Below are 20897 nucleotides of genomic sequence, written 5' to 3' on the forward strand. Positions count from 1 at the left end.
CACGGATATCAGCCACAACTGCAAGAAGTCATTTACGATCCCATCTTGAAACTATGTGGTACCTGGGCAGTATTTGCTTAGGCACAAGGAGGACGTGAAGTATAAAGGCAAAGATCCTACATCTGCCTCAATTGTTCCAGGGACCCTTCCTCTATAGTGCTTTTCCGGTAGATTTTTTCATTTATCCTGTCTCCTTTAGTCTCGACATCGCCTCGCCTCGTAACTAATTACCCAGCCTGTGCGTGCCAAGTTTTGCATGCAGCTTCGTGTACATGATATTGACACGTTCAGCAGGAGGCTCGTGCTTTGATCTCCAGGGTCCCACCGCTAGGAATATGTAGGCCTCCATTATATTACAATCATTCTGTTTGTTCGACTGGCTAATGGAATTATGTAACAGACTGACATTGTCAGGACACCATGCGGTGAAATCGTGGATTGCTGGTGCTGGCTGACCCTGTATGTGGTCCAATGCATCGGAATTCTGCTGCCGGGGATATTCGGGAAGCCTACTTTCGAAATTAACCTGTATTTGCCGTGTACGTTATCTCGAGGGATTGAGTACCATGCACGAGGTCCGCAGCGTGCCGTCCGTGCACATGGAGTTTTGTTGCTTATCGGAGAGCTAGCTTATGAGGGTTTTAATTGTGCAGCCATGAAGAAGCACATCCAATAGTACGACCCAAACTTGTGTTGGACGATATCATATCGCCATATTCGGAAGCTCTGGCCTTATGTGCTTTCACCCTCTCCTGACGATTGGAAGCATCCTGGAGAACCATGTACCCGGAACCAGGGCTGATTATTTCCCCAATCATCTTAGTTCCAAGATTTCTTGCAATCCTGAATCTGCCGTGAACGACCAGTTTCCCAAAAGTATCTCGACGAGTTGCCCCCAAATAAACACGTGTTTTTGTTGCTTAAAAAGAAGTGTCTTTGCGAAAATCCCCCCCCTCTTGCTTCTACCTTCATCTTTTTCGTGAGACGGGGTGAAAGTTTGACATTTTTTGAACGAACGAACGAGCTCAATCCCAACTTCACGATGTCTTCCAAGGTTTACGTCGGTGTGTCCTCCCGATCTTGATCCAATCTCTACCATCGCCGTTTCCAACGATCCCCGTCTTTGCCTCACATAGGGAACATATCATGGAACACGACCGATGAAACGCTTCGCGCAGTAAGTACAGCTCCCTTTGGCGTGCCCTCAATCCCCACCACCGATCCTCATCTCCTTATCTTCATCCAGATTTTCGCTGAGTATGGAAATGTCCTCGACGCGCTCGTTATGAAGGATCGAGTGAGTGCTCCCTGATCAAACGAGGTGCCTGCCATTGGTGGCGCCTTGTCGTCATGTTGTTTAAAATGAATTCATACCATCCCGTACGCCCGACTTGTTAACTCGGATATAAAAACTATCAGGACACTGGGAGATCTCGAGGTAAGCAGATCCGTTTTTGGGGCTCTGTTTCACCATACAATTCGTGAATTATTGACGGTCTGTTCCATCGATCGGGTGAATTGTTGCATTGGCCATCCTACATTATATTCACATTCCCTTTACACATCAAGGATACGCATTTGTTACCCTTTCTTCCGATGAAGAGGCGGATGCGGCTATAAACGCGTTGAACGGACAGGAGCTTGATGGCAGAACAATCAAGTATGTGAACTTTATTGAACATTAACCCGAACACGCTCGATCGATGGTTTCCTCCGATATAGAGTGAACAAGTCTCAGCCCAAAAGCTCAGGCGGAGGGTTCGGAGGCGGAGGGGGAGGATACGGTGGGGGGTACAGTGGAGGAGGAGGATACCAAGGAGGATATTGAGGAGGATCCAGTGGACCGTATTGAAAAACCAACCATCCTTTCTGCTACGATTTCACGATGAAGGAGGGATTGCATTGTTGTTGCTCACTCTCCGCCGCGCGTCGCATTTGTCTTTTCTCTCTGATGCTTGTCCATCTTCTCTGTTTGGTTGCTTCGCTTCGCTGTTGCTATTCATCTCGACATGGTATGTCCTTGTAGTACCGTAGTGCTGTTTCTTGCTCGTAGCACACTTCTTTCCTTTCCTTTCATCAATCCATATCATGCTGTGATTCTGGTCCGGGTTATTATCCCCGTGTGATCGATCTGTGTTGCAACATTACTGATTCTTCCTGTAAACGTTCATCACTTTACGAGCCAAAATGCGAGCATCTGAGTCAGTCAGTGTCTCTCTCTCTCTCGCTGCTGCCAAGTCCTTCCTCTGTCGCGCTATGCCTCACCATGGACAATCCCCTAGCAGCGGGAACTGCCGCGGCAGGGACAAAATTATTAATTGGATTAGCCCCAAATGAACACGTGTTTTTCTTGCTTAAAAGAAGTGCCCTCTCGAAGTTTTCCTTTTCCTTTCTTCACCACTACCTTCATCTTTTTTTCGCGAGACGGGTGGAAATTTGGTTTTTTTGAACGAACGAACAGCTTAACCCAGACACGATGTCAGAGGTCAAGCTTTATATCGGTGCGTCCCCCGTTCTTCAACCCGTCTCTTCCTTCGCCGCTTCCAACGGTCCTCATCGTTTGTCTCACACAGGGAACTTATCGTACCACACGGACGATGAATCCCTTCGCAGGGTGAGTGTTCCCTTTGGCATATTCCCATGCCCCTTCACAACACCGATCCTTGTCCAGGCTTTCGGAGACTATGGCACTGTCGTCGACTCGATCGTGATGGTGGATCGAGTGAGTGTTCCCTGATCGGATGAGGTGCCCCTTTGCAAGGCCATTGGCGGCGCCTTGCTGTCATGTTAAGATGAATTCATGTTACCCTGCACGCCCGATTCGTCACCTTTGACGATAAAAACACATCAGGACTCTGGAAGATCTCGAGGTAAGTTGACCTGTTCTTCGGGGCTCTATTCTTCCATATGACGATTGACGGACTGATCGGACTACACATCAAGGCTTCGGTTTTGTTACGCTTTCCTCCGATGCCGAGGCGGAAGCCGCCATCGCAGCGTGGAACGATCAGGACCTTGATGGGAGAAGAATCAGGTACGTGAACTCTACTTGAACCTGACGCGCGATCAACGGTTGACTTCCAATCCAGAGTGAGCAAGGCTCAGCCTAAAAGCTCGGGAGGCGGGGGTACGGAGGCGGAGGGGGCGGAGGATACCGTGGAGGCGGAGGAGGAGGATATCGTGGGGGAGGAGGAGGAGGATATGGAGGGGGATATGGCGGTGGAAGTGGTGGTGGAGGTTGGGGAGGATCAGGTGGTGGCAACGGTGGATGGTAATCATCACTCTTTTTGCTACGATTTCAAGGTTCTGTTTCTGCTCGTCCTCCACGCACGTTGCCATTGTCTTTTCTTTCTGGAAAGACAGATGCATCGATGCGTTTTTCGACTGTCTCCTGTCTGGTTGCTCTGCCGTTGTCATTCATCTCAAAATTCATTGACATGGCATGTCTCATAGTACTACAGTGTTGCTTGTCGCGCGCGCTAGTTTCCCTCCCAATGTCATCCCCTGTCCGGGTTGCTGTCCCTGTGAGACCCTATATTGCAACGTTGCATCAACGTTGAAGATGTGACAGGGTTTTGTTTTCTCGGCAAGGATTTTGCCACACCGTTGAAACCCCTTATGCTAAACGACGCTACTATCTCTAAACTGTTTGCCAACGTGCTTGGCTTGAAGGACAACAACGAAAGGGGTAATTAAAGCGGAGTTTGAAACTGGTTTTCCATTTTGGGTAAGTCATTGATCCAACTTCTCTCACAAGCTCGTCCATTTGCTCACACTCTCTTCCATCTCCTACGCTTGCGAGCTCAAAGACAACACGTCTTCATTCCTTTCTTGCTAGCTTTGCTTTCCCTAACACCTCCTCTCCCTTACTTTTGGGCTTTGCCCCTCTTTTTTTCACCCTCTTTTCCGCCCTCGTAACCATGGTTTTCAACCCCATCTCTAACGCAAGATTCGGACACCCTGTTCATAAAGTTGGAGGTGGACACGCTCGCAAAGCAGAAACCGGTCATCTGGATAAACGCTCCAATTGTGCCGGTGGTGGTTTTTATAAAAATCCTACTACCAATCAAACGGTGTCGACTTCCAGTCCTGTTAATGTCGCTTGGGACAATTCGTGCTTGAGTCCTTCTCCAAAGCTTGTTGATCTTTATCTCTACGCTCCTGGACTTAACGATTCGCTTATCCAAGCCTTTAATGGGGCTGATTATGCTCATGGCTCGATGGAAGTACGTTTCCCAATCATATCTCTTCGTCCATGAGAGAGTTGATTTTTTTTGCTACTGCAGATGACCCTTAATCCTTCCTGGTGGGGGAATGCTAGCAGTGTTAGCCTGCAGCTCGCTATCGTTCCCCACGGTACTCCCGGCTTCATGACTTCCATCGCTACAGGTCCCATCTGGACTGCGACATACAATTCCTCGGACCCTAATGCCCATCCCAAGTCAGGGAACGCCTCCGGCTCCGGGGGCATCATTCAAGAAGTGAAGAATATTTTCGCCAAGTTGCCTGGCGGGAGTGTCGCTGCCGCGGTCATCCTTCCTCTACTCGCCGCTACGATAGCCATCCTCCTCTACGTCAGGCACCAGAGGAAGAAACGCGCCGAAAAGTCAAAGAGGTTCAGTCAAGCTATAGATCAACGCATGTCTACGATCTCTACCGACTGGCGTTCCATCTCTGGTGCTGGTGCCAATGCAGCCATTCGTGCTTCCATGGTCGATTCTTCTGCTTACGGTCGTCCCGCATCCTTCATGTCCTCAGTAAGCAGTGGACAAGCCGGTGTTGGTGCCCACTTCGATAATTTGGAGACTGCCGAACAGGAGGTGCCTCAGTTGAACCAATTGCGTGCATCCCGTCTCTCGTCCGTTGGTCAGGCCGAACGCACTTCACGTACCATTTCCTTTGCTGCCGATGCTCGCCCTTCTATCGAAACAACTCATACCCGTCGTACCGGCGGAACTGGTAGTAATAGACCGTATCAAACACGCTCCTTCCACCAAGCCCAGAACTTCGACTCTGACGAGGAAGACGCCGATTTGCAACTTAGTCCAAGACAATCCCAAGGCCCTACTGTTTTTAGTAATGCGGAAATCGAAGCCCGTGCATCTGTTGGGGATGAGGATCTTCGTCGTGAAATGCTCCAGATGCCAGCCGTGAGCCTCATGCGTACTGGCAGGCACAATGCCGGACCAAGCAATGAACTCATTTTACCTGCGCCTATCCTCCGGAATGCCAGTCCAGGTGCCCTTGCGGTGCCATCGCCTACGCTTCAACCTACGAGCCCCATTCCTCCCTCTCATCTCGCCGCGACGAGCGCACCCATGAATCCCGCTTTGTCGCCTGATGATCTTCTTCGTGCTTACGCCGCCGGTCGAGCTGCTAATGTGCAACCAAGTTCAACTCTAGGTGCAGGAGCCCAAACTATCACAGGTGGAAACAAGGCCAATACCGGCATGCGTATCCTGTACGCTCCTTCCGAATCGCCCATGATTTCTTCCCCACCTCCCACTTCTGCTCCGATGACGTTGACAAACTCGATATCTCCAGCTATTTCATCGCTTGCCGTTCCTTCACCCGCTCTCACGCCCAATCAATTGGATAATAATCCATTCAGGAAGAGTATGGCTGCTAGGAGCACGTACACGCTTAGTCAGTATAGTGGGAGTTACGCCGATGACTTCGATCCTGAGGATGCGTATAGTGGGCATTTAGATGAGTATGGGAACGATGGAGGGGGTTATGCCCGTTGAGCCGCAGGGGCGGATGGTGAATAGGGCGAAAGGCCACATACAGTAAGGACGAACGTGTATATTCTGTGTACGGCTCATGGTTGGTTTTGTTTTAATTTTCCACCCTCTTCAAGCGCTACTTCATTTTTCCTTTGCGCAACTCTTGATTTGTTCCGTTTCTATTACATATACATATCCGATGTTCCGATGTTTTTTTTTTTCGATTGTTCATATCGATGTTCTCATGTTTTTTTTTATTGTTCATATTGCGGTCTTTTTTTTCACGTCCCTCTCTTTCCCCCCATCTAGCATGGTAGCGTTTGTTTCATGAGGTCTCTCACTTGGCTCTCTTTTCGTGAGTGGCTGATGTAGAGATCGAACTGAGGGGATTTCGATTTTTTTTCTCATAATCCCCTTGCAGGTCGTCTCAAACACCCTTTTTTCTCTTCTTTTTTTTATTGCTCAACCTCTCAAATTCTCAAAGGAAAACAAGGTCCATCTAACGTATTCTTCCTCTATTTCCACTGCCTTTTTCATGTAGTATTTGTTGTGCCTTCTTGTTATCATCGTCGTCGCTCTCCCACGTTCGAAGATAAAAATAACATGATGCCACCATCAGTTGCTATTCAGTTTCTGAGAGTCTCCGGTCTTTGCCGACTTCTACATATAGTAAGTTGATATACGGCCCTTCAGCGACTTTTCTGGTGGTAAGTTTTCGGCAACTGAAAAGTTTCCTTGCACTCTTTTGTTGACCATAAGTCGTGTTCTTGTAGCCTCCCATGAGTCTATCTGTTACTGAGGATGGCCCTGACTGATCTTACCATAAGAGAAGCAATGGCTTAGGTACGGAGTCCTTGATGCTTCAACCGGCCGATAGCCTCTCGTATATTCGCTCAGTGGGGTGCCATCCTCAGCTTTGAGGTGCTCAGGGCCAGCGGCAGTATTGACTGTCAATCCTTTACTGTTGTGTCAACATCCAAGTTACACCAAGGGCAGTGAGGAGTGCCAATCCCTACGCCACCGTGTCAACATTCGAAGGGATAGCAGTAATGACTGTCAAACTTGTGTCAGCATTCAAGGATAAAGTAAATGTGTTTTCAGACATGCCTTCCAACGAAGCATTTCAAATAGAAAGGGAGATTTTTTGAAGGGAAATTGTATTCCGGCATGTTCGTTTCACGTTCGCCTGGTATTGCATGTCGTTTCAATTATATCACCCATAAAGTCCTAATGAGGGTTTATGGTCGGGAACTGATCATGATAGCCATGGCAAGGCAGGCATCTCAGATGCAGGTGGCATGCTGTTATCTGGTACTCATGATCATCGTGATGGGCTGGGTCAGGAACGAGATGGTGAAAGCTAAACATGATCCAACGCATGCTGAAGCTATGCGAAGAAGTGATGGGGAATGACGGCCGATGAGTGGAATTCCAATGTGTCCTCGGCAATGAGAATCCATTCGGCCAACTTGATCACACTGTAGGCTCGAATCGATGTCACGCAGATACAGTGACAAGGATTTTCCAAAGGCCGTGGCCGTGTGCATCGTAGCTTCTGTTTTACTAGCAACCTGCCCGCACAAGGGCTCTGTCAACGCGACCTCTCCGGGCATCCAATTGCAAAAAAGGCGTTCCCATATAAGTCATGTGCGCGCGGCGAGTTGTGCACTGTTCTCTCCTTGACGCGCTCGTTAACTCCCACCCCGGTGCGATGTTTGGAAACAAAAGCCCTCAGATCCCCTCTCGACGTCCTAAGAGCCACCCTGCTCCTGGATCATTTTCTAGTGATCGGCAGCCGTCCCTCTCTTCCATCTCGGAGTACATCCCCCAGACATCCCAGGACAGAGACAATGTTTGTAATGATCGAAATGGAGGATTGACGGGATCATATCCCGGGCCTCCGGCGGCCAATGAGACTGTACCTTGTGGCTTTGGTAGTTCAAAGAAATCGACATCTCCTTTCGGCCTCACATTTGGAAAGATTTGCAAAAACACAGTTCTTGATCGCAGCAAGCCTAGCACTTCCGGACCCGGATCGTTCTTTGGGACAACTACACCCTATCAGCCATCCGCTGATAACCAAGGGTTTCCGTCTCCTTGTGCCCCTGAAGGGAATCTTCCTGGAAAGCACAGCGCGTATATCACTTGTGAGGGTGACCCGGGCATCCACACGCATCCCCCATCGGGGTTTCCAAGCACGCCACCGGCCAGCTCACGCAGTGATCAGCATAAAATGATCATCGGTGCCACAAGACTAATCCTCCAAACCGCGGCCTCCGCTCTCAACCTTTCTCCGATTCCAAAACTCGGTGAAATCCCAAACCTGATTTTGATATGGCTGCAAGTTTACGAGGTGAGGATATCGCTCATTAATCACAATATACAGTATTCATGTTTCCGCAGACTGTCGATGACAATGACAAGAATCTCAAAGGATTGCACGATGAGATTCAAAGAGCCTACGAAACTATTTTGCAACCCCTTCAAATGTGGACATGCCAAACTGGCGAAATTCCTCCTGAAGTAGTCTCACTAGTCAAAGAATTTCACTCGTGCGTCACTGTGCCTCCCCAGTCGCTCGTTTAGCCTGAAATCTTGAGGACAGGGACCTGGAGGAGCAGATCGAGCAGATTCAAATGCTTGGCAACCAAAAGGTCATTCAGAGAGTGATTTTACGGACCAACACGGCTCGGAAACTAACCGATGTGAAGGCTTGCATAACTCGTGCTCTCTCGCACTTCGCGGTCTGTTGAGCCCGTATTCATATCGTTGCATTTCGACTAAAATGTCCGCTGTAGACGGTGGCAACGACTTTGAACCTCCTCAATACAATTCGAGCGTCAGTGGATTGTTCGTTCTATCTGCTTGGTTCCAGACTCTTTTGCTCAGTTCGGTCTTTAGACGAACTCTCGAAACTTCCTAGAGCCGACGCTGAATATAACCGCGTGAAAAGCAAGTCAGAATGTCTCAAAACCACACGGGATGGGATTCAGAGTGCGATACTCAGTCACCTCAGGGAACCTAGGAACAGGTTTGTCTGGTTGCGTGGTTCACCTGGGACCGGGAAAACTGCGATATCTATGAGCGTAGCCTCCGCTCTTGACAACCAAGGTGCCCTTGCAGCGTCTTTCTTCTGGGATAAGAACCAAAAGGGGATGGGACTTGACTCGGTTGAGCGCTTTCCCTCCACCCTCGCTCTACAGCTTGCGGCATTCAGTGCTGAGTACAAGAGCTTACTCAGGCAAATTCGCGAGCGTGCTTCGTTGAAACGTTATCAGGGTTCTGCTCTGGAGAAGGAGATGAATGCTTGGATTATCGACCCGATGCGTGAACTCACGGATATACGATCTTCAAGGAAGGATCGCTTTATCATCGTCTTAGATGGACTAGACGAGTGCGGGGATCCAGATACACTTGGATCCTTGATGAAGCTTGTCCTTCTGCTCGATGGGCTGCCTCCGACCTTCGCCATACTAGTCAGTTGTCGTCCTGAACCGCAAGTTATTTCGGCTTGGGCTCGGGCCGAAGCACAGGACTGACATCCTGTGATCCCTTGTGAAGATGTGGATAAGATAGCAAGAGATGAGACTTTTCACACAATACACCGTATGGTCGAGGAGGGGCTCCAAGACTGTATCAGGGAATCGCCGTGGAAACCATCTAACATGGATCTCAATTTCTTCACCTCAGCTTGTCGTGGATTACCCCTTATTGCCTCGATCCGCATACGCGAGGTCCGCATTCAGACTCAAAGTGGTTCCCTCCTGAAGTCAGAGTTTGAGTACTTCCTCAATCTCATGGATGCGCCTGAGGACCTCAACGAAGAGGATAATGCGACGAGCCTATATGCCTTATCGCTCGAGAATTCGCTCACGAGTAGTAAAGAATTACCATGAGGTACTCGGAATGATTATTGCGGTGCGGAGGGAACTCGGCGTATATGACATATCACAGCTCCTAGGAATCACTGAGGATGAAGTCTACTCGACACTAAAACCCATCGGCTCAATAGTCAATATTCCCTCTGGCAACACAAAGTACATCAACTTTTACCACGGAACGGCACGGGAATTCATCACGGGCGATCCCATCGGTGAGGAAGAAGACAAAGTATTCTTTATTAGCGACACGGAAGGACACTTCCTTGGACCACGGCTCCTTCGAATTGTCAATGATGTCATTAAAAGGAACGAGTTTGGTGTCCCCACCAAACCTCCTTTGGGAGATGAAAAGAAGTGGCAGCATTCTCTGAGCCGAGCGCGACCCAATCACATCAAATACGCGTTTGAACATGTGTTCAACCACTTGGACCGATCGCTACTCATTTCACAAGACCCTAACGAATTGCAGAGAGAGTTTGAGGAATTCCTTGCACGAAACTTATTCTCACTCTTCTCAACGGTGCACCGCACGTATTTTTATCGGCGCAGTGATTGGGACCAAGGCGATGTGAGTGCGAAATAAATTGAATTTCGAGTTTTTGATCGATGGGCTATGCTTTAAGAATCACAGGATAACAGAACTCATGAGAGAAGTTCACGAATTGTTCGACGACTCGGCGTGCGTTTATGAAATCACGCCCTGGCATTTCTATAGATCTAGCCTTCCATTCATTCCATCGTCGTCACTCATTTTCGAATGGTATGGCCATCTCTCGGACCCCATTCATGTCTTCAGCATCTCCGGCGACTTTGCTGGTCGCTTGATCCCCCTAAGTGACGATGCACTTCAGGCTCAAGAAGCCATGAGGGCGAGGCAGAGAGAATTACCAACCTCTCTTGATGAGCAGGGCAGAAAGACATTAGTGATCAATTATAGGGACGAGTTTCTTGACAACGACGTTCGTAATGGCACTGTGACTTGTGCAGCACTCTCGAGAGATGGTCGTCACATTGCACTCGGATTCGGAAGTGGCGTAATCGAGGTAGCTGACATTGACGATCAGTGCACGGTCTCTAGATTCCGAGGCGATCCTCTCAGTCTTCCCGCTTGGATTGAATTCGTCCAAGGTCGCACCGTTTGCATTGCCACCGAGGACACTGATGGAAACATCTCGATTCTCGGCCATAGCACGCGTTTGGTGAGGCTCGGTCCTCTCCCCAGCGACCCATACCCTGCTGTGACCGCAGTGTCGGACAATGGCTCTTTCGTCTTACGAGTCCCGCGAAATCCAGAAAAGGGCTGGTACGAGAACACTACAATCTTGTGTGTTTCAGGCGATCCATTCATTAAGCCTCTAGCGTCTCCGTTCACTCCTTCCGGTCCTTCTACTGTTCAGCCTCTTCAACCTCGTTGCAGGTCGTCCTTTCCTTTGCGCCACATGATTGGATTCTCTCCTACAGGTCGATATGTCGGCGCTTACGATAAAAATGACGCTTTTGTTTGGTCAACAGACTCATGTCAATTGGTATCTCGATTTTGCGTCCACGATCTCAACAATTGGATTATCAACACCGGTGTTGTACCTCCTTGCTCATATGCCACCCCCAAACCTACTATGTTCTTTGGACCTACCATTCCTTTGATCCTGGACGAGGGTGTAGAAAGTCCTGAGTCAATGCCCATGCATGACTCGGATGAGTCCTGGCTAACGTGTCCTTTTTACGACCTCTCGCTGAGCATGGCGGACAGTAACTTGCCCATCGAAGTCCGGTCTTTTGCAGCAGGAAGAGTGCCATTGATTCCTTTCACCCGTTTTCTTTTACCAGCAATTTGGTTCAATGGGAGAGTCGAACTCTTCGCCCCATTCCAGTACGAACCGATTGGATACAACGTGAATCTCGTTCGCAACGGGAAGCCTGGTATGGTGATCGACTGATATACAGCGATGAGCATGAGCATGAGCATGATCATAGGGATGACAGGTTTCGTCGCGCTCAGGGCGGCAGCATATTCTCCCTTCCTCAGGCTAGTAGGAACGGGACTCGATTTCTGATCCAGGGCCGGATGAAAGCCCCCCTCGTCGTCGACATCAGCCAAGTTATTTAGTGTCTGAATCCACATGGGGTCATCTCTTGCGTTGCATTCCGACTTTCCATCCCTTCTGTAGGCCCCGGTGGCTCTGCCACCACCTTACTCAATTTCAGCTGGAATGTTCAGACACCGAGTTTGGTGCGCAGAATCCCCCTTCTTTTACATCCAATGTATGTTCAGTGGTGTAATAGCACTATGCAGTACTGTGCAAATTATTATTCTAATAACGATACTATAATCTATAAACACAACGAGTTAAATATCCTCGAGAGCGATGTCACGCCATACTAGCGCTGATTCGATATGCTCTGCTGCACGTTTAAGACATGAGCAAAGGTTGCATGCAGAGCGAGGATTTCAGGGCCAGGGGCTGAATAGCTACTGAATAGTTCTGTAGTGGCAGCTGCTGAAAGTGACAACATCGCCGTTGAAGTATCTTGTCCGGATAGTGTAAGTATTTTTTGTCCTGGTACAATGAAAGATTTCCGGTACATCATGAAGACTGGTCTTCATTGCGACATACCGTTTGTTCAAACTACCTCTGAAAGCACATCAATGTCACCTTGGAGAAGCAGTGCATTGCTGTGCATTGGCAGGGCCATTTAATTCCCCTCCTACGAGCTTCGTAATGTTGAAGGAATTAACCCCATGGCCCCCAGCATGTCGCATGTCTTTACAGCTGAAGTGGCATGAAGAGAAAGTCATAACGGACAGAAGTTTAAGAGCCTTCTGATCTCCGCGCGAGGCGCTTTCAATTAGGATGGCGTGTACTGTACTCACAATCGGTTCCCACGGCATCCGGGAATTGCCGGAGACACCCAATCAATTCAATTGTGCTGATTTTAATTCAATCCAAGACCTTCGTGTGACGCGTGACCGGTTGTTGGTCTATTAGTCGGCGTCTGCAGGAAGTAATGGGTGACACCGATGGTTGGCAGTCGGAGAACTGATTTGGGAGAAATAATGAGCCTGTCAGTGTATATTATCGCTACCCATCCGTCATACGCCGATCGGCACAGGCACGGAGCCTAAAATGATATCACACACACACACACACAGTACGTCTGCTCCTCGGACGGTGTGCCTCTTCGTTTCGCCCGCCACTTTTACTGCAAGTCATATGGAATGTGGCATGGGAACGAGAGGAGTCATATATTACTGGGATGCAGAAGGTGGGTCGACCACACTTCCCCCAAAGCCACGAGAAATTCAGATGTCTCGAGGTCTCTGCACGCTTGAAGAATGACGTACGGCGGTGACGTTACCTCCTTCGTCCGCGGCGTAATCCATAAGGGAGAACAAGATATTGTCTGCTTTAAGACGATGATTCTTGGGCAGCATGCCTTTGACAAGCATGGTTGGGGCATTCGGATTCGAGGAGGACGCGGACCAGGTCGGTGGGTGAAAGCAGCGACCGGACACAGGTTGGCAGAAATGTTACCGCAGTGCTACTGCAGTGCAGCTAAGGAGCACGAGCAGCTAGATCGATCATGAGGGGCCGGACACAGATAGAAGTCACTTGAGTTTCTGTGCACTATTTGATAACCCAATGTATAATTTTCTTTCGCAGAGCTAGCAGCGTGGGCATCACGCCTGTTTGTGTAATGATAACCAATTTGAATCTCTGAAGACCTACACTTCTTCTCTCCTTTCTTCCTAAATTGCGAGTGTTTTCATGAACGGCAGAGCAGCTCAAAACAGAGCATTCTGGCTTAGTATTTCTGCTTATCAGTCCTATACACCATAATAATTTCTTTCTTCTTTGTTGTTGCAGCACACCTGGTTGCACATACAGTTTCTTCATCGCCTGGTTGTGTTGCCTGTGACATAAGTTGTAGAATTGTCCGAAACGTTACAATCGCCCGCTGGCACCCGCAAAATAATGTCAAGATAGAACAAAAGAGGAGAAAGGGAATAAAGTACAGTGGAAAATTCAAAAAAAAAAATAGAAAAGCCGGAAAAAGAGGAGAATTGATGTTGTCGTCGATACCGGGGTCATCAGGGCGGAATAGAACAGATAAGAGGGATGGAAATGAGGAATAGTAATGCGTGAAGGGAAATTGGCGCTAAGCAAGGATTGCAAAGCGTGGAATTGCGCACTAGAAGATTTCATAAGCGGAGCTTAAGAAAAGGCATAGAGCGGAGCAGGTGCACGCTACAACGAGCCAAGGGTAAAAGTGAATGGCAAGGGAGGTGGGAACGGGCATGACGACGACTTTGGCTGATTAGAAATTAGAATGGGGGTGATGGGGTCAAGTATAGGGCGGAAGTATTGATGCCTCAGCCAGCACCGTTGCCAAGCATCTGATGCTGGTGGGCGGGGCTCGGCATTGCGAGGTGAGGTGATTGTGACTGGCGATGCTGTTGAAGCATTGCAATGTCAGCTACCGACGAGGCAGAACGAGGAGAAGCGGTGGCACGATAAGGAATTTGAGGTGCCCCATGGTGTACGTCCATCAGCGGCGAGGGTTGATGTTGCGGCAACTGTTGCAGGGATGGATGAGGGTTCATAGGCGAATTCCTCCCACCAGGCAGCACCCCGTTCATACGTACAGGCGAGCCTTGTCCTCCAAGATTTGGCGAGTTGACGTGATGCTGCATAACAGGAGAACCTGTTGGATTACCGTTTGGAGCGTTGCTATTTATATCCGCCTGACCACCGCTATGACGCGGCCATTGTCTCGCAGATTTCAACGGCATGTTTGTCGCGGACATGTTCATCACTGGCGGCGCCCCATTCGCAGCATTATTCGCCATATGGAGGCCATGATATGCTTGAGGCGGCGGCATCATCATCATGCCGTTGCGAGGTACACCATTCGGCATTTGCTGTACATGCTGTTGAGATGTTCCGTTCAGGTATGGATGCCCGCCGTTCACGGTGTTTATTCCATTCTTCATAGCCGCATGCTGGTGCTGTTGCGCTATTTGGTGCGCCAGTTGCTCCCGCGAGTAGTGCTGCGGTAATTGCTGTTGCCCCGCTAATATCTGAGATGGCTGAGACGGTTGGGCTGTTCCATTTGGGGTGGGATATTGCGGCACACCTTGGGGCCCGGCGTATAGTTGAACGGTAATGCGCTGTGGAATGGCATGCCAGTGATTTGAGGCACGACCATGGGGGACTGCTGCGTGATCTGAGAAGGTGGGCGTGTAGGAGAGTTTTGCGTAAGACCCGGGTTGGGATCTGTGGGTGAGACGGAGGGAGTGGGTGGACGCATGGAAGTTGGGGATAAATGAGGAGAGGGGTTGTATGACGGAGTAGGTTGTGGAGGCGCTGGGCCTGCAGAGGACTGGGTTTGGGGCTGCGATGAAGCTGGTGTTGTCGGTGAAGGTTGTTGAAGGAGTTGGGGGTGGGGTTGCTGGATTTGTTGCTGCTGTATTTGTGGCAAATTCCCATTGACAGCCATTTGAGAGGTTTGGGAAATGTTGAAACCGGCTCGCTGCTGCGGTGCTAGCATAGGCATTTGGGCCATCTTTTTCAAATGTGCTGCCGACTGAGGCATCTGCCCGTTATACACGGGGATCGTGCCGGATTGCTGTAGCTGCTGTGTAACTGCAGCTAGAGCAGAGGTATTCATCGGGAGCTGACCTGATGCTTGCATGGCGAGCGCCGCATTCTGCATCTGGGCATTCTGGTCCGGCGTGGGTCTGGAAAGAGGATTGCCATTAGGAACGGGTTGACTAGGAGTAACGCCATGTTGCCCCCAGCCGTTGTAAGCTGCTGACGCATCCGTTCCTTAATCGTCATTTCCTTCATCGCGATATACTGGTGCCGCGCCGCCATAAGTGCCCGTTGACCAGACTCCTGTTTAGCGTTGGCGTACAGTTCGGCGTTGCGGATGTGGCTTTCGTCCACCGACAACCCAATGAGTTCCGATTCCCCAAATAGAGAAAGACGCGAGGGAATATACCTATCATGGCAGATGAGTCCCAAAGACCCAGGCATGCAAATAAACACCGTACCGAGCGTCAAAGTCATCAATCAATACCCGTTGCTCCTCTTCCATCACTACCGCATCATCGTCGAACCTCCACTGCTCATTGATCTTCCGCACATACTCATCCTTTGGCTCATCATGAGAGCCTTCATCGCCCTCATCCGACTTGATATGAACGGTCAACTCTTTCGGTGAGTGGGACCAAAGTCCACCCTCAGATGAGAGAGTTGATGAAAATAGTTGCGGAACTGGGGGTGGGGTATTCCGAGGATCTCCTCTTCTTCTTCCGTGGAACGGGCGACGATCGATGAATGACCGGCCGCCTCGCCCTGTACGTATTCGGATCGAGAACGGTGAACGTCCTGTGTGCTCTACCGAAGACTTTGATGGCGATACAGCGAGGGAAAGAGCGTGAAAAAAGTGATCTGAGATGGGTAAACTCGTCGGGAGCTAACATAGGCAGACGATCAGAAAGAAGACAATTAATACGTGAATCTTGACTCTGACATCTAAATAATCCTCCCAGCCCGAGTTCTTTCTCATCTCGCATTGGCGCTCGATCTCCTTAGCGAATAACTCGGCACGCTCATGTGGATGCACTTGCTCTTCAAGGGCCGGATAGGGCGAATTTAAGTCTGTAGGATCCTTACTTCGTCGCGGTATTTTCAGCGACACGGCGCTTTTTCATGTTAGCAAATTAAATACCCCCAGTTCCATCCTTGTCGACTTACTTCTGCTCCAACGTCATCTTCGGCCGCTTGGCCAACACGCGTTCGGGGTCCACGAGTAGTTGGTCATCTGTGCTCAGCGAGAACTGTGGATGCTTCCTTTTCAACTCGATAAACCTGATCCTCGCTTCGAGAACGCTGCGCGCGTCCTTATTGAGCTCCAACTTCTTGACCTCACGCGAAACGGTTAAGTTAGCGAGATCTTTCGCCTTGATAAGCTCCTGCCGTAGCCGTGAGACCTTTTCGGCAGGCGTCGTATCCGTCCGACGGGTCTTACGAACTGACTTGACATCTCGTCGGCGGAAACACACGTAAGCATCTTCAGAATTGGATTCGTCGAACTGGTGGGCTTTCTCAACGGGTGTCAAATGTAACTCAACATAAACACTTACATTTAATGAGGGTATTATTTTGTGACCTTGGCGAGCAATTTTCCGCTCCTTGTAGTGGGGGTATATTGTTCGAGCGAGCCGAATGAGATGTGAGGGGTCTCGGGCATGGGGAGGAACTATGAACGAGGCGAAAAGAGTTGGGGACAGGGGGGTGGCGAAGAGCGGCTCGTACTCGGACAATGGCGGGAGGCCCTTGATGTCAAGGTGAAGGAAAGGGCATTTCTCGTCGGTGAACTTCTCGAACAGACCCATCACGAGTTCTATCTCGTCCTCGGTGATGACAAAAGAAAGTCGGTCTGAAGCAATGTCCTTGCCCCGGGTTTTGACATTGCGAGTCGGCGAGGGAATTGCGCTACTTGAGCCTTCGCCAAGGGCGATGCTGTTGTTCTTCTGCAGCCATTCAACGTCGCGTTCGTCCATGTCGTATGTCGACCCGCCGAGAATGGCACCATCGACACACTCCTCAACCGTGTCCGAAGACTTGACATAAGCCGCTGGGTCGGTCCAAACACCTTCTGGGTAGTGCTCCAAATAGTTGTCGACGACACCTGTAGCATCGGGTATGGGAATATGTGCTGTTGATGGTTTCTCTTCGGTTGATTTGGGGATACGGCCTGAAATCCGTTGGGTAGCCGCGGCGAGGACTGATTACATCGTTCTCAATAATCAGATGAATTTAATGATGAGCCAGTTTTTCTTGCCTTTGACCAAATGCTCTTCCTATCCGGGTTAAGCGCCGACAGGATGAGTGATGGTGATGGTGATGGCGAATTGCGGAGATAACGGAGGTAACGGGCATAGTTGCGCAGCCAATGAAAATTGAGTGGGAAAGGGGGTGAGTCAGCCACTTGGGACAGCGCTGGCAGCAGATCGGTCCACGATCGCTGTTGATGTCTACGAACCTTGGCATCCTCATGTTCGACGCCCGCCGTATCCAGGACCTTGTTCTTATCCGAGTCTTCCTCAATGAAGACAAGTTCGGCATCTTCAACATCGCCGTCAATAACCTTGAGACGGGTCTTGTTTGTGACGCGGTTTCGAGTCCTTAGGCCGCCACCAGTAGCCGCCGAGGAGACCACCTTATCGAGGCGGCCCATGGAAGTGTTGGAAGTTGTGCGCTGGGGGCCACGTCAGTACTTTTGGGGCCGCCGTTGTGACCGAATGCACACGTGATATTTGATTTTACGGTAACTGCATTTGGCCCTTTTATCGCTTGGGCCCGTGGAATATCCTTCGACGATGGCGAAGTGTGCACGGACGATATAAGTGGTACAGACCTTGTGGTGGTGCCGCGAAGTGTGATGAGGCGTCAAATTAATGCCTCGGAGGTGCATATTTAGCTCCGAAAGTCACCGGTAACGCTTGTCGCTCTGCCCATCCATTTCATCTTCCTCACCACCGCTAACATATGTCCATCTTGATGGGGAGACCCTGCTTCCAACAAGGTGTTGTTTTAGTAGAGGGTAGACACTGGCTTGTGTGTGTGAGTGCTTCTTGTGTCGGTACCGACATTGTTTTCACTGCCATCATGGCGTGCGGACTAGATGGTATCGAGCGTTGTGCATCCTCTCGCTCACATCCATTCTCCTTTCCTAACAGTCAGTCCGTTCCCCTTTGTAGGGGGTTGAACATGCGACTTGCGAATATTCGTGGTGCAAGTAGCAAGTGAGGGTTTGAGTGTATTAACCGTTATCTCAACAGGCCACATTCGCTATTCCAGCTTCTCTCACACCCACTTTTTCTCCAGTGACAGGCTTCCGCGTCCGAGCATCGAAGAATTTGCCAGCCTGCTCACTGCGTTAGGTTCCCGCCTCATTGCGTAAGCGATGAGTTCGCCTTTTTCTTCGCAATTCTTCCACACTGCCTCCAATAATTGGACTGCCCTCTCCTGACAATTTCCATATCCTCCGTTAATGTCACCGCCTCCTAGCCAAACATTTTTCAGTTCTGTGACCATGTCTCCTATCTTTCAATATTCTTGGATTCGCGGCCCGTGGGGTCCACCTGTTTCTGACCACAAGACTTTGTTTTCATTCCCTTATCCTCCCGGTGAGGTATCTAGATGCTCGGTCCTCCATTCTGGGCTACGGTCTGGTTGCTCACATTGCCCAAAATAACTATCCTATCCTTTACGATCCCCTCTCCATGAAGGGTTACCGCACCTGCAAGCATGTCACCAGTCGCCATTAAGCAAACACTCCACATTAACCTCAGCACAGCTCCTTCAATCAGACAAAGCTTTTTGGGCTTTTCATGATCTGCTGAAGTTCGGCTGCGCACTCTCCCCTGTGACGATGGGAGAATGAATGACAATCTGTTACCGATTCCTGAACGTCATTTTCCCCATTGACTAAATGCCTGCCTCCACCATTCTTGCAAGCAGGCAGCTCAATTGTGCTTACCTCATTTCATATGGGGCCAATGAAGAGAGTGCGTCTGCTCAATTATTCCATTCCCCCTGTTTTCTTTCCATCTCCACCCCTGTAGCAGCCATTTTTATCTGCCTTAGCCTTTGTATGGCGGGCTTATCATAAGGCACCGCCCCCAGACCGCATCCGTCTATTAGGGCATGAACATAATGAGGAACACCAGACACGCAGCTACGTTGTCCTCGTCCACCTGTTCACTCGTTCCCACCATTCGAAGTCCGTTGATAGGCTCCATGCGGTATATTTTGACTATTGACTGCGCTCTTTGTATGATCTCTGTTCTTTGGTAGAGGTCTCGCCAATTCGTACGTTATTCCTCCAATTCGTCTTGCTTTGTGTTCTCGGTATCCTTGTTTCTTGTCCTGGCACAGTAACCCGAGAGAATTACCGCTGGCGAGTGCTCAGCGTGAACAGCAATACTGTCTTTCTCCTTCTCAGATCGGTTATCTCATCCATTTCGCCACTCATAAACTTGGGAGTTACTGCTCGCAGTATGCAGTGATAACTCTCCCATAATGTGGAGATACAACGACGCGCGTCGCCGCCTCAGGATCTGATACCGTTGTGCACAGGTTCTTGTCTCATGGGTGTCTCTGTCGCCAGGGGTGTCAACTGAAGCGGAACGACTACATCTACCTACCAATGGCACGCAGTCTCGCCTGCTACGTAAACACATCGTGTTGCAACTGATACTGAAAAGAGAGGTGAGGCTTGGGAAAACCAGATGGGAAATCGACGAGTTGTTCGGGCAGCGAAAAATGTGAGCTCTTGAGGTGGGCTGATGCTAACCATCGAGCAGAAGCTCCTCACAAGTCGCTGCATTCGATGAGTCTGGGGCTAGATACAACTTACAGATGTCAGGTGATCAGGTATTGCCAACAGGTACATCCATCCTTCATCCCTACCGTAGTACTCCCTGGCTTTCTAGCTGGGATGTCTGGCGCTATTCTGGTCTCTTGTCACTTCCTCGCATATTTTTCCCAAATGCTTTTCGACAGTTTGATCCACGGCACTATAATTTTGCAACGGTTGGCGCGCGGTTATCGCCACTAAAGCTATAACAACTATCGATTGACCCATCGGAATTTATGGTCCCCTGGGATAAGCGTCGTTTGTTGGCTGAGTCCATTCGAGCAGCTGCCCGAATCTTTGGCCAACAGTCAGTGCCTAGTTGATCCACTGCTGCTCTTGCTCAGAGATGCCAAGGCAGAAGTCGCCATGCTCGTCAAAGGCACGCTGCTCAAGAGTCATTGTCTTAGAGCAAACAATGTCTTGATCTCGCTACAGATTACGCCGTGGATGAAGGGGTAGATGGTATGTCACTGCTGCCATTCTTGCGTGCAGAGACCTCGAGACATCTGAACACTCCGAATTTCTCATGACCCCGGTGGAAGTGTGGTTGACTCACCTTCTGATGTATACCTCTCCTCGTTCCCATGCCGCATTTCATATCACTCAAATGACTTCTATTCGGCAACTCATGATCTGGCTGTTCGTGCTCCTAGCTGCACTGCGATAGCGTTTCTGCCAACCTGTGGCTCTGCTTTCACCCGCCGACCTGATTGTCTGGTCCGCGTCTTCCTTGAGTCCGGCACTTTCGTTGCCCGCTGCGCGTTCTCATTTCTGATGCTTGGTATTTTTGGGTTAGATTGTTTCTCTGTTTTTACTGTTGCTCTTCCGCTAGTCTTGTTCGGGACTATCCTGACCATTG

The 20897-nt window shown here is 49.8% G+C and overlaps 8 protein-coding genes across 8 annotated transcripts; 7 read left to right on the forward strand and 1 right to left on the reverse strand.

Moving 5' to 3' along the window:
- The first annotated feature begins 930 nt into the window (after positions 1-930).
- Positions 931-1854, forward strand: EI90DRAFT_1334668 (uncharacterized protein). Its single transcript, XM_039051683.1, has 6 exons — positions 931-1064; positions 1137-1177; positions 1247-1297; positions 1420-1438; positions 1570-1660; positions 1723-1854. Exons 1-6 carry the CDS (start codon positions 1043-1045, stop codon positions 1826-1828), a joined length of 330 nt encoding a protein of 109 aa, XP_038915022.1. The 5' UTR covers positions 931-1042; the 3' UTR covers positions 1829-1854.
- Positions 1855-2111: 257 nt separating this feature from the next.
- EI90DRAFT_1334952 (uncharacterized protein) lies at positions 2112-3646 on the forward strand. The gene is made up of 7 exons (XM_039051684.1): positions 2112-2205; positions 2286-2501; positions 2574-2614; positions 2672-2722; positions 2804-2870; positions 2944-3034; positions 3090-3646. Exons 2-7 carry the CDS (start codon positions 2477-2479, stop codon positions 3451-3453), a joined length of 639 nt encoding a protein of 212 aa, XP_038915023.1. The 5' UTR covers positions 2112-2205; positions 2286-2476; the 3' UTR covers positions 3454-3646.
- A 137-nt stretch (positions 3647-3783) lies between these two features.
- On the forward strand, positions 3784-5985 carry EI90DRAFT_3061572 (uncharacterized protein). The gene is made up of 2 exons (XM_039060570.1): positions 3784-4226; positions 4287-5985. Exons 1-2 carry the CDS (start codon positions 3921-3923, stop codon positions 5745-5747), a joined length of 1767 nt encoding a protein of 588 aa, XP_038915024.1. The 5' UTR covers positions 3784-3920; the 3' UTR covers positions 5748-5985.
- A 1270-nt stretch (positions 5986-7255) lies between these two features.
- Positions 7256-8992, forward strand: EI90DRAFT_1335647 (uncharacterized protein). The gene is made up of 5 exons (XM_039051686.1): positions 7256-8079; positions 8130-8278; positions 8332-8470; positions 8525-8565; positions 8628-8992. Exons 1-5 carry the CDS (start codon positions 7372-7374, stop codon positions 8647-8649), a joined length of 1059 nt encoding a protein of 352 aa, XP_038915025.1. The 5' UTR covers positions 7256-7371; the 3' UTR covers positions 8650-8992.
- On the forward strand, positions 8684-8899 carry EI90DRAFT_2832802 (uncharacterized protein; the record flags this gene model as incomplete). Its single annotated transcript, XM_039053632.1, has 1 exon — positions 8684-8899. A coding segment is annotated over one exon (216 nt), but the record flags the coding sequence as incomplete, so codon positions are not given.
- Positions 8993-9363: 371 nt separating the features above from the next.
- On the forward strand, positions 9364-11210 carry EI90DRAFT_1335606 (uncharacterized protein). Its single transcript, XM_039051685.1, has 3 exons — positions 9364-10175; positions 10231-10910; positions 10967-11210. The coding sequence occupies exons 1-3, from the start codon at positions 9528-9530 to the stop codon at positions 11091-11093; spliced, it is 1455 nt and encodes a 484-aa protein (XP_038915027.1). The 5' UTR covers positions 9364-9527; the 3' UTR covers positions 11094-11210.
- Positions 11211-13634: 2424 nt separating this feature from the next.
- EI90DRAFT_3061579 (enhancer of polycomb-like-domain-containing protein) lies at positions 13635-18240 on the reverse strand. Its single transcript, XM_039060571.1, has 9 exons — positions 17660-18240; positions 17459-17477; positions 16758-17401; positions 16369-16706; positions 16145-16316; positions 15663-16087; positions 15374-15610; positions 14744-15347; positions 13635-14696 (listed from the first exon to the last, which is right to left on the reverse strand). The coding sequence occupies exons 1-9, from the start codon at positions 17852-17854 to the stop codon at positions 13980-13982; spliced, it is 3351 nt and encodes a 1116-aa protein (XP_038915028.1). The 5' UTR covers positions 17855-18240; the 3' UTR covers positions 13635-13979.
- Positions 18111-18479, forward strand: EI90DRAFT_3061580 (uncharacterized protein). Its single transcript, XM_039060572.1, has one exon. The coding sequence runs from the start codon at positions 18166-18168 to the stop codon at positions 18424-18426; it is 261 nt and encodes an 86-aa protein (XP_038915029.1). The 5' UTR covers positions 18111-18165; the 3' UTR covers positions 18427-18479.
- Positions 18480-20897: the final 2418 nt, after the last annotated feature.

Source organism: Cantharellus anzutake, assembly GCF_015039405.1.
Source record: "Cantharellus anzutake strain C23 chromosome Unknown EI90scaffold_30, whole genome shotgun sequence".
NCBI classification, from domain to species: Eukaryota; Fungi; Basidiomycota; class Agaricomycetes; order Cantharellales; family Hydnaceae; genus Cantharellus; species Cantharellus anzutake.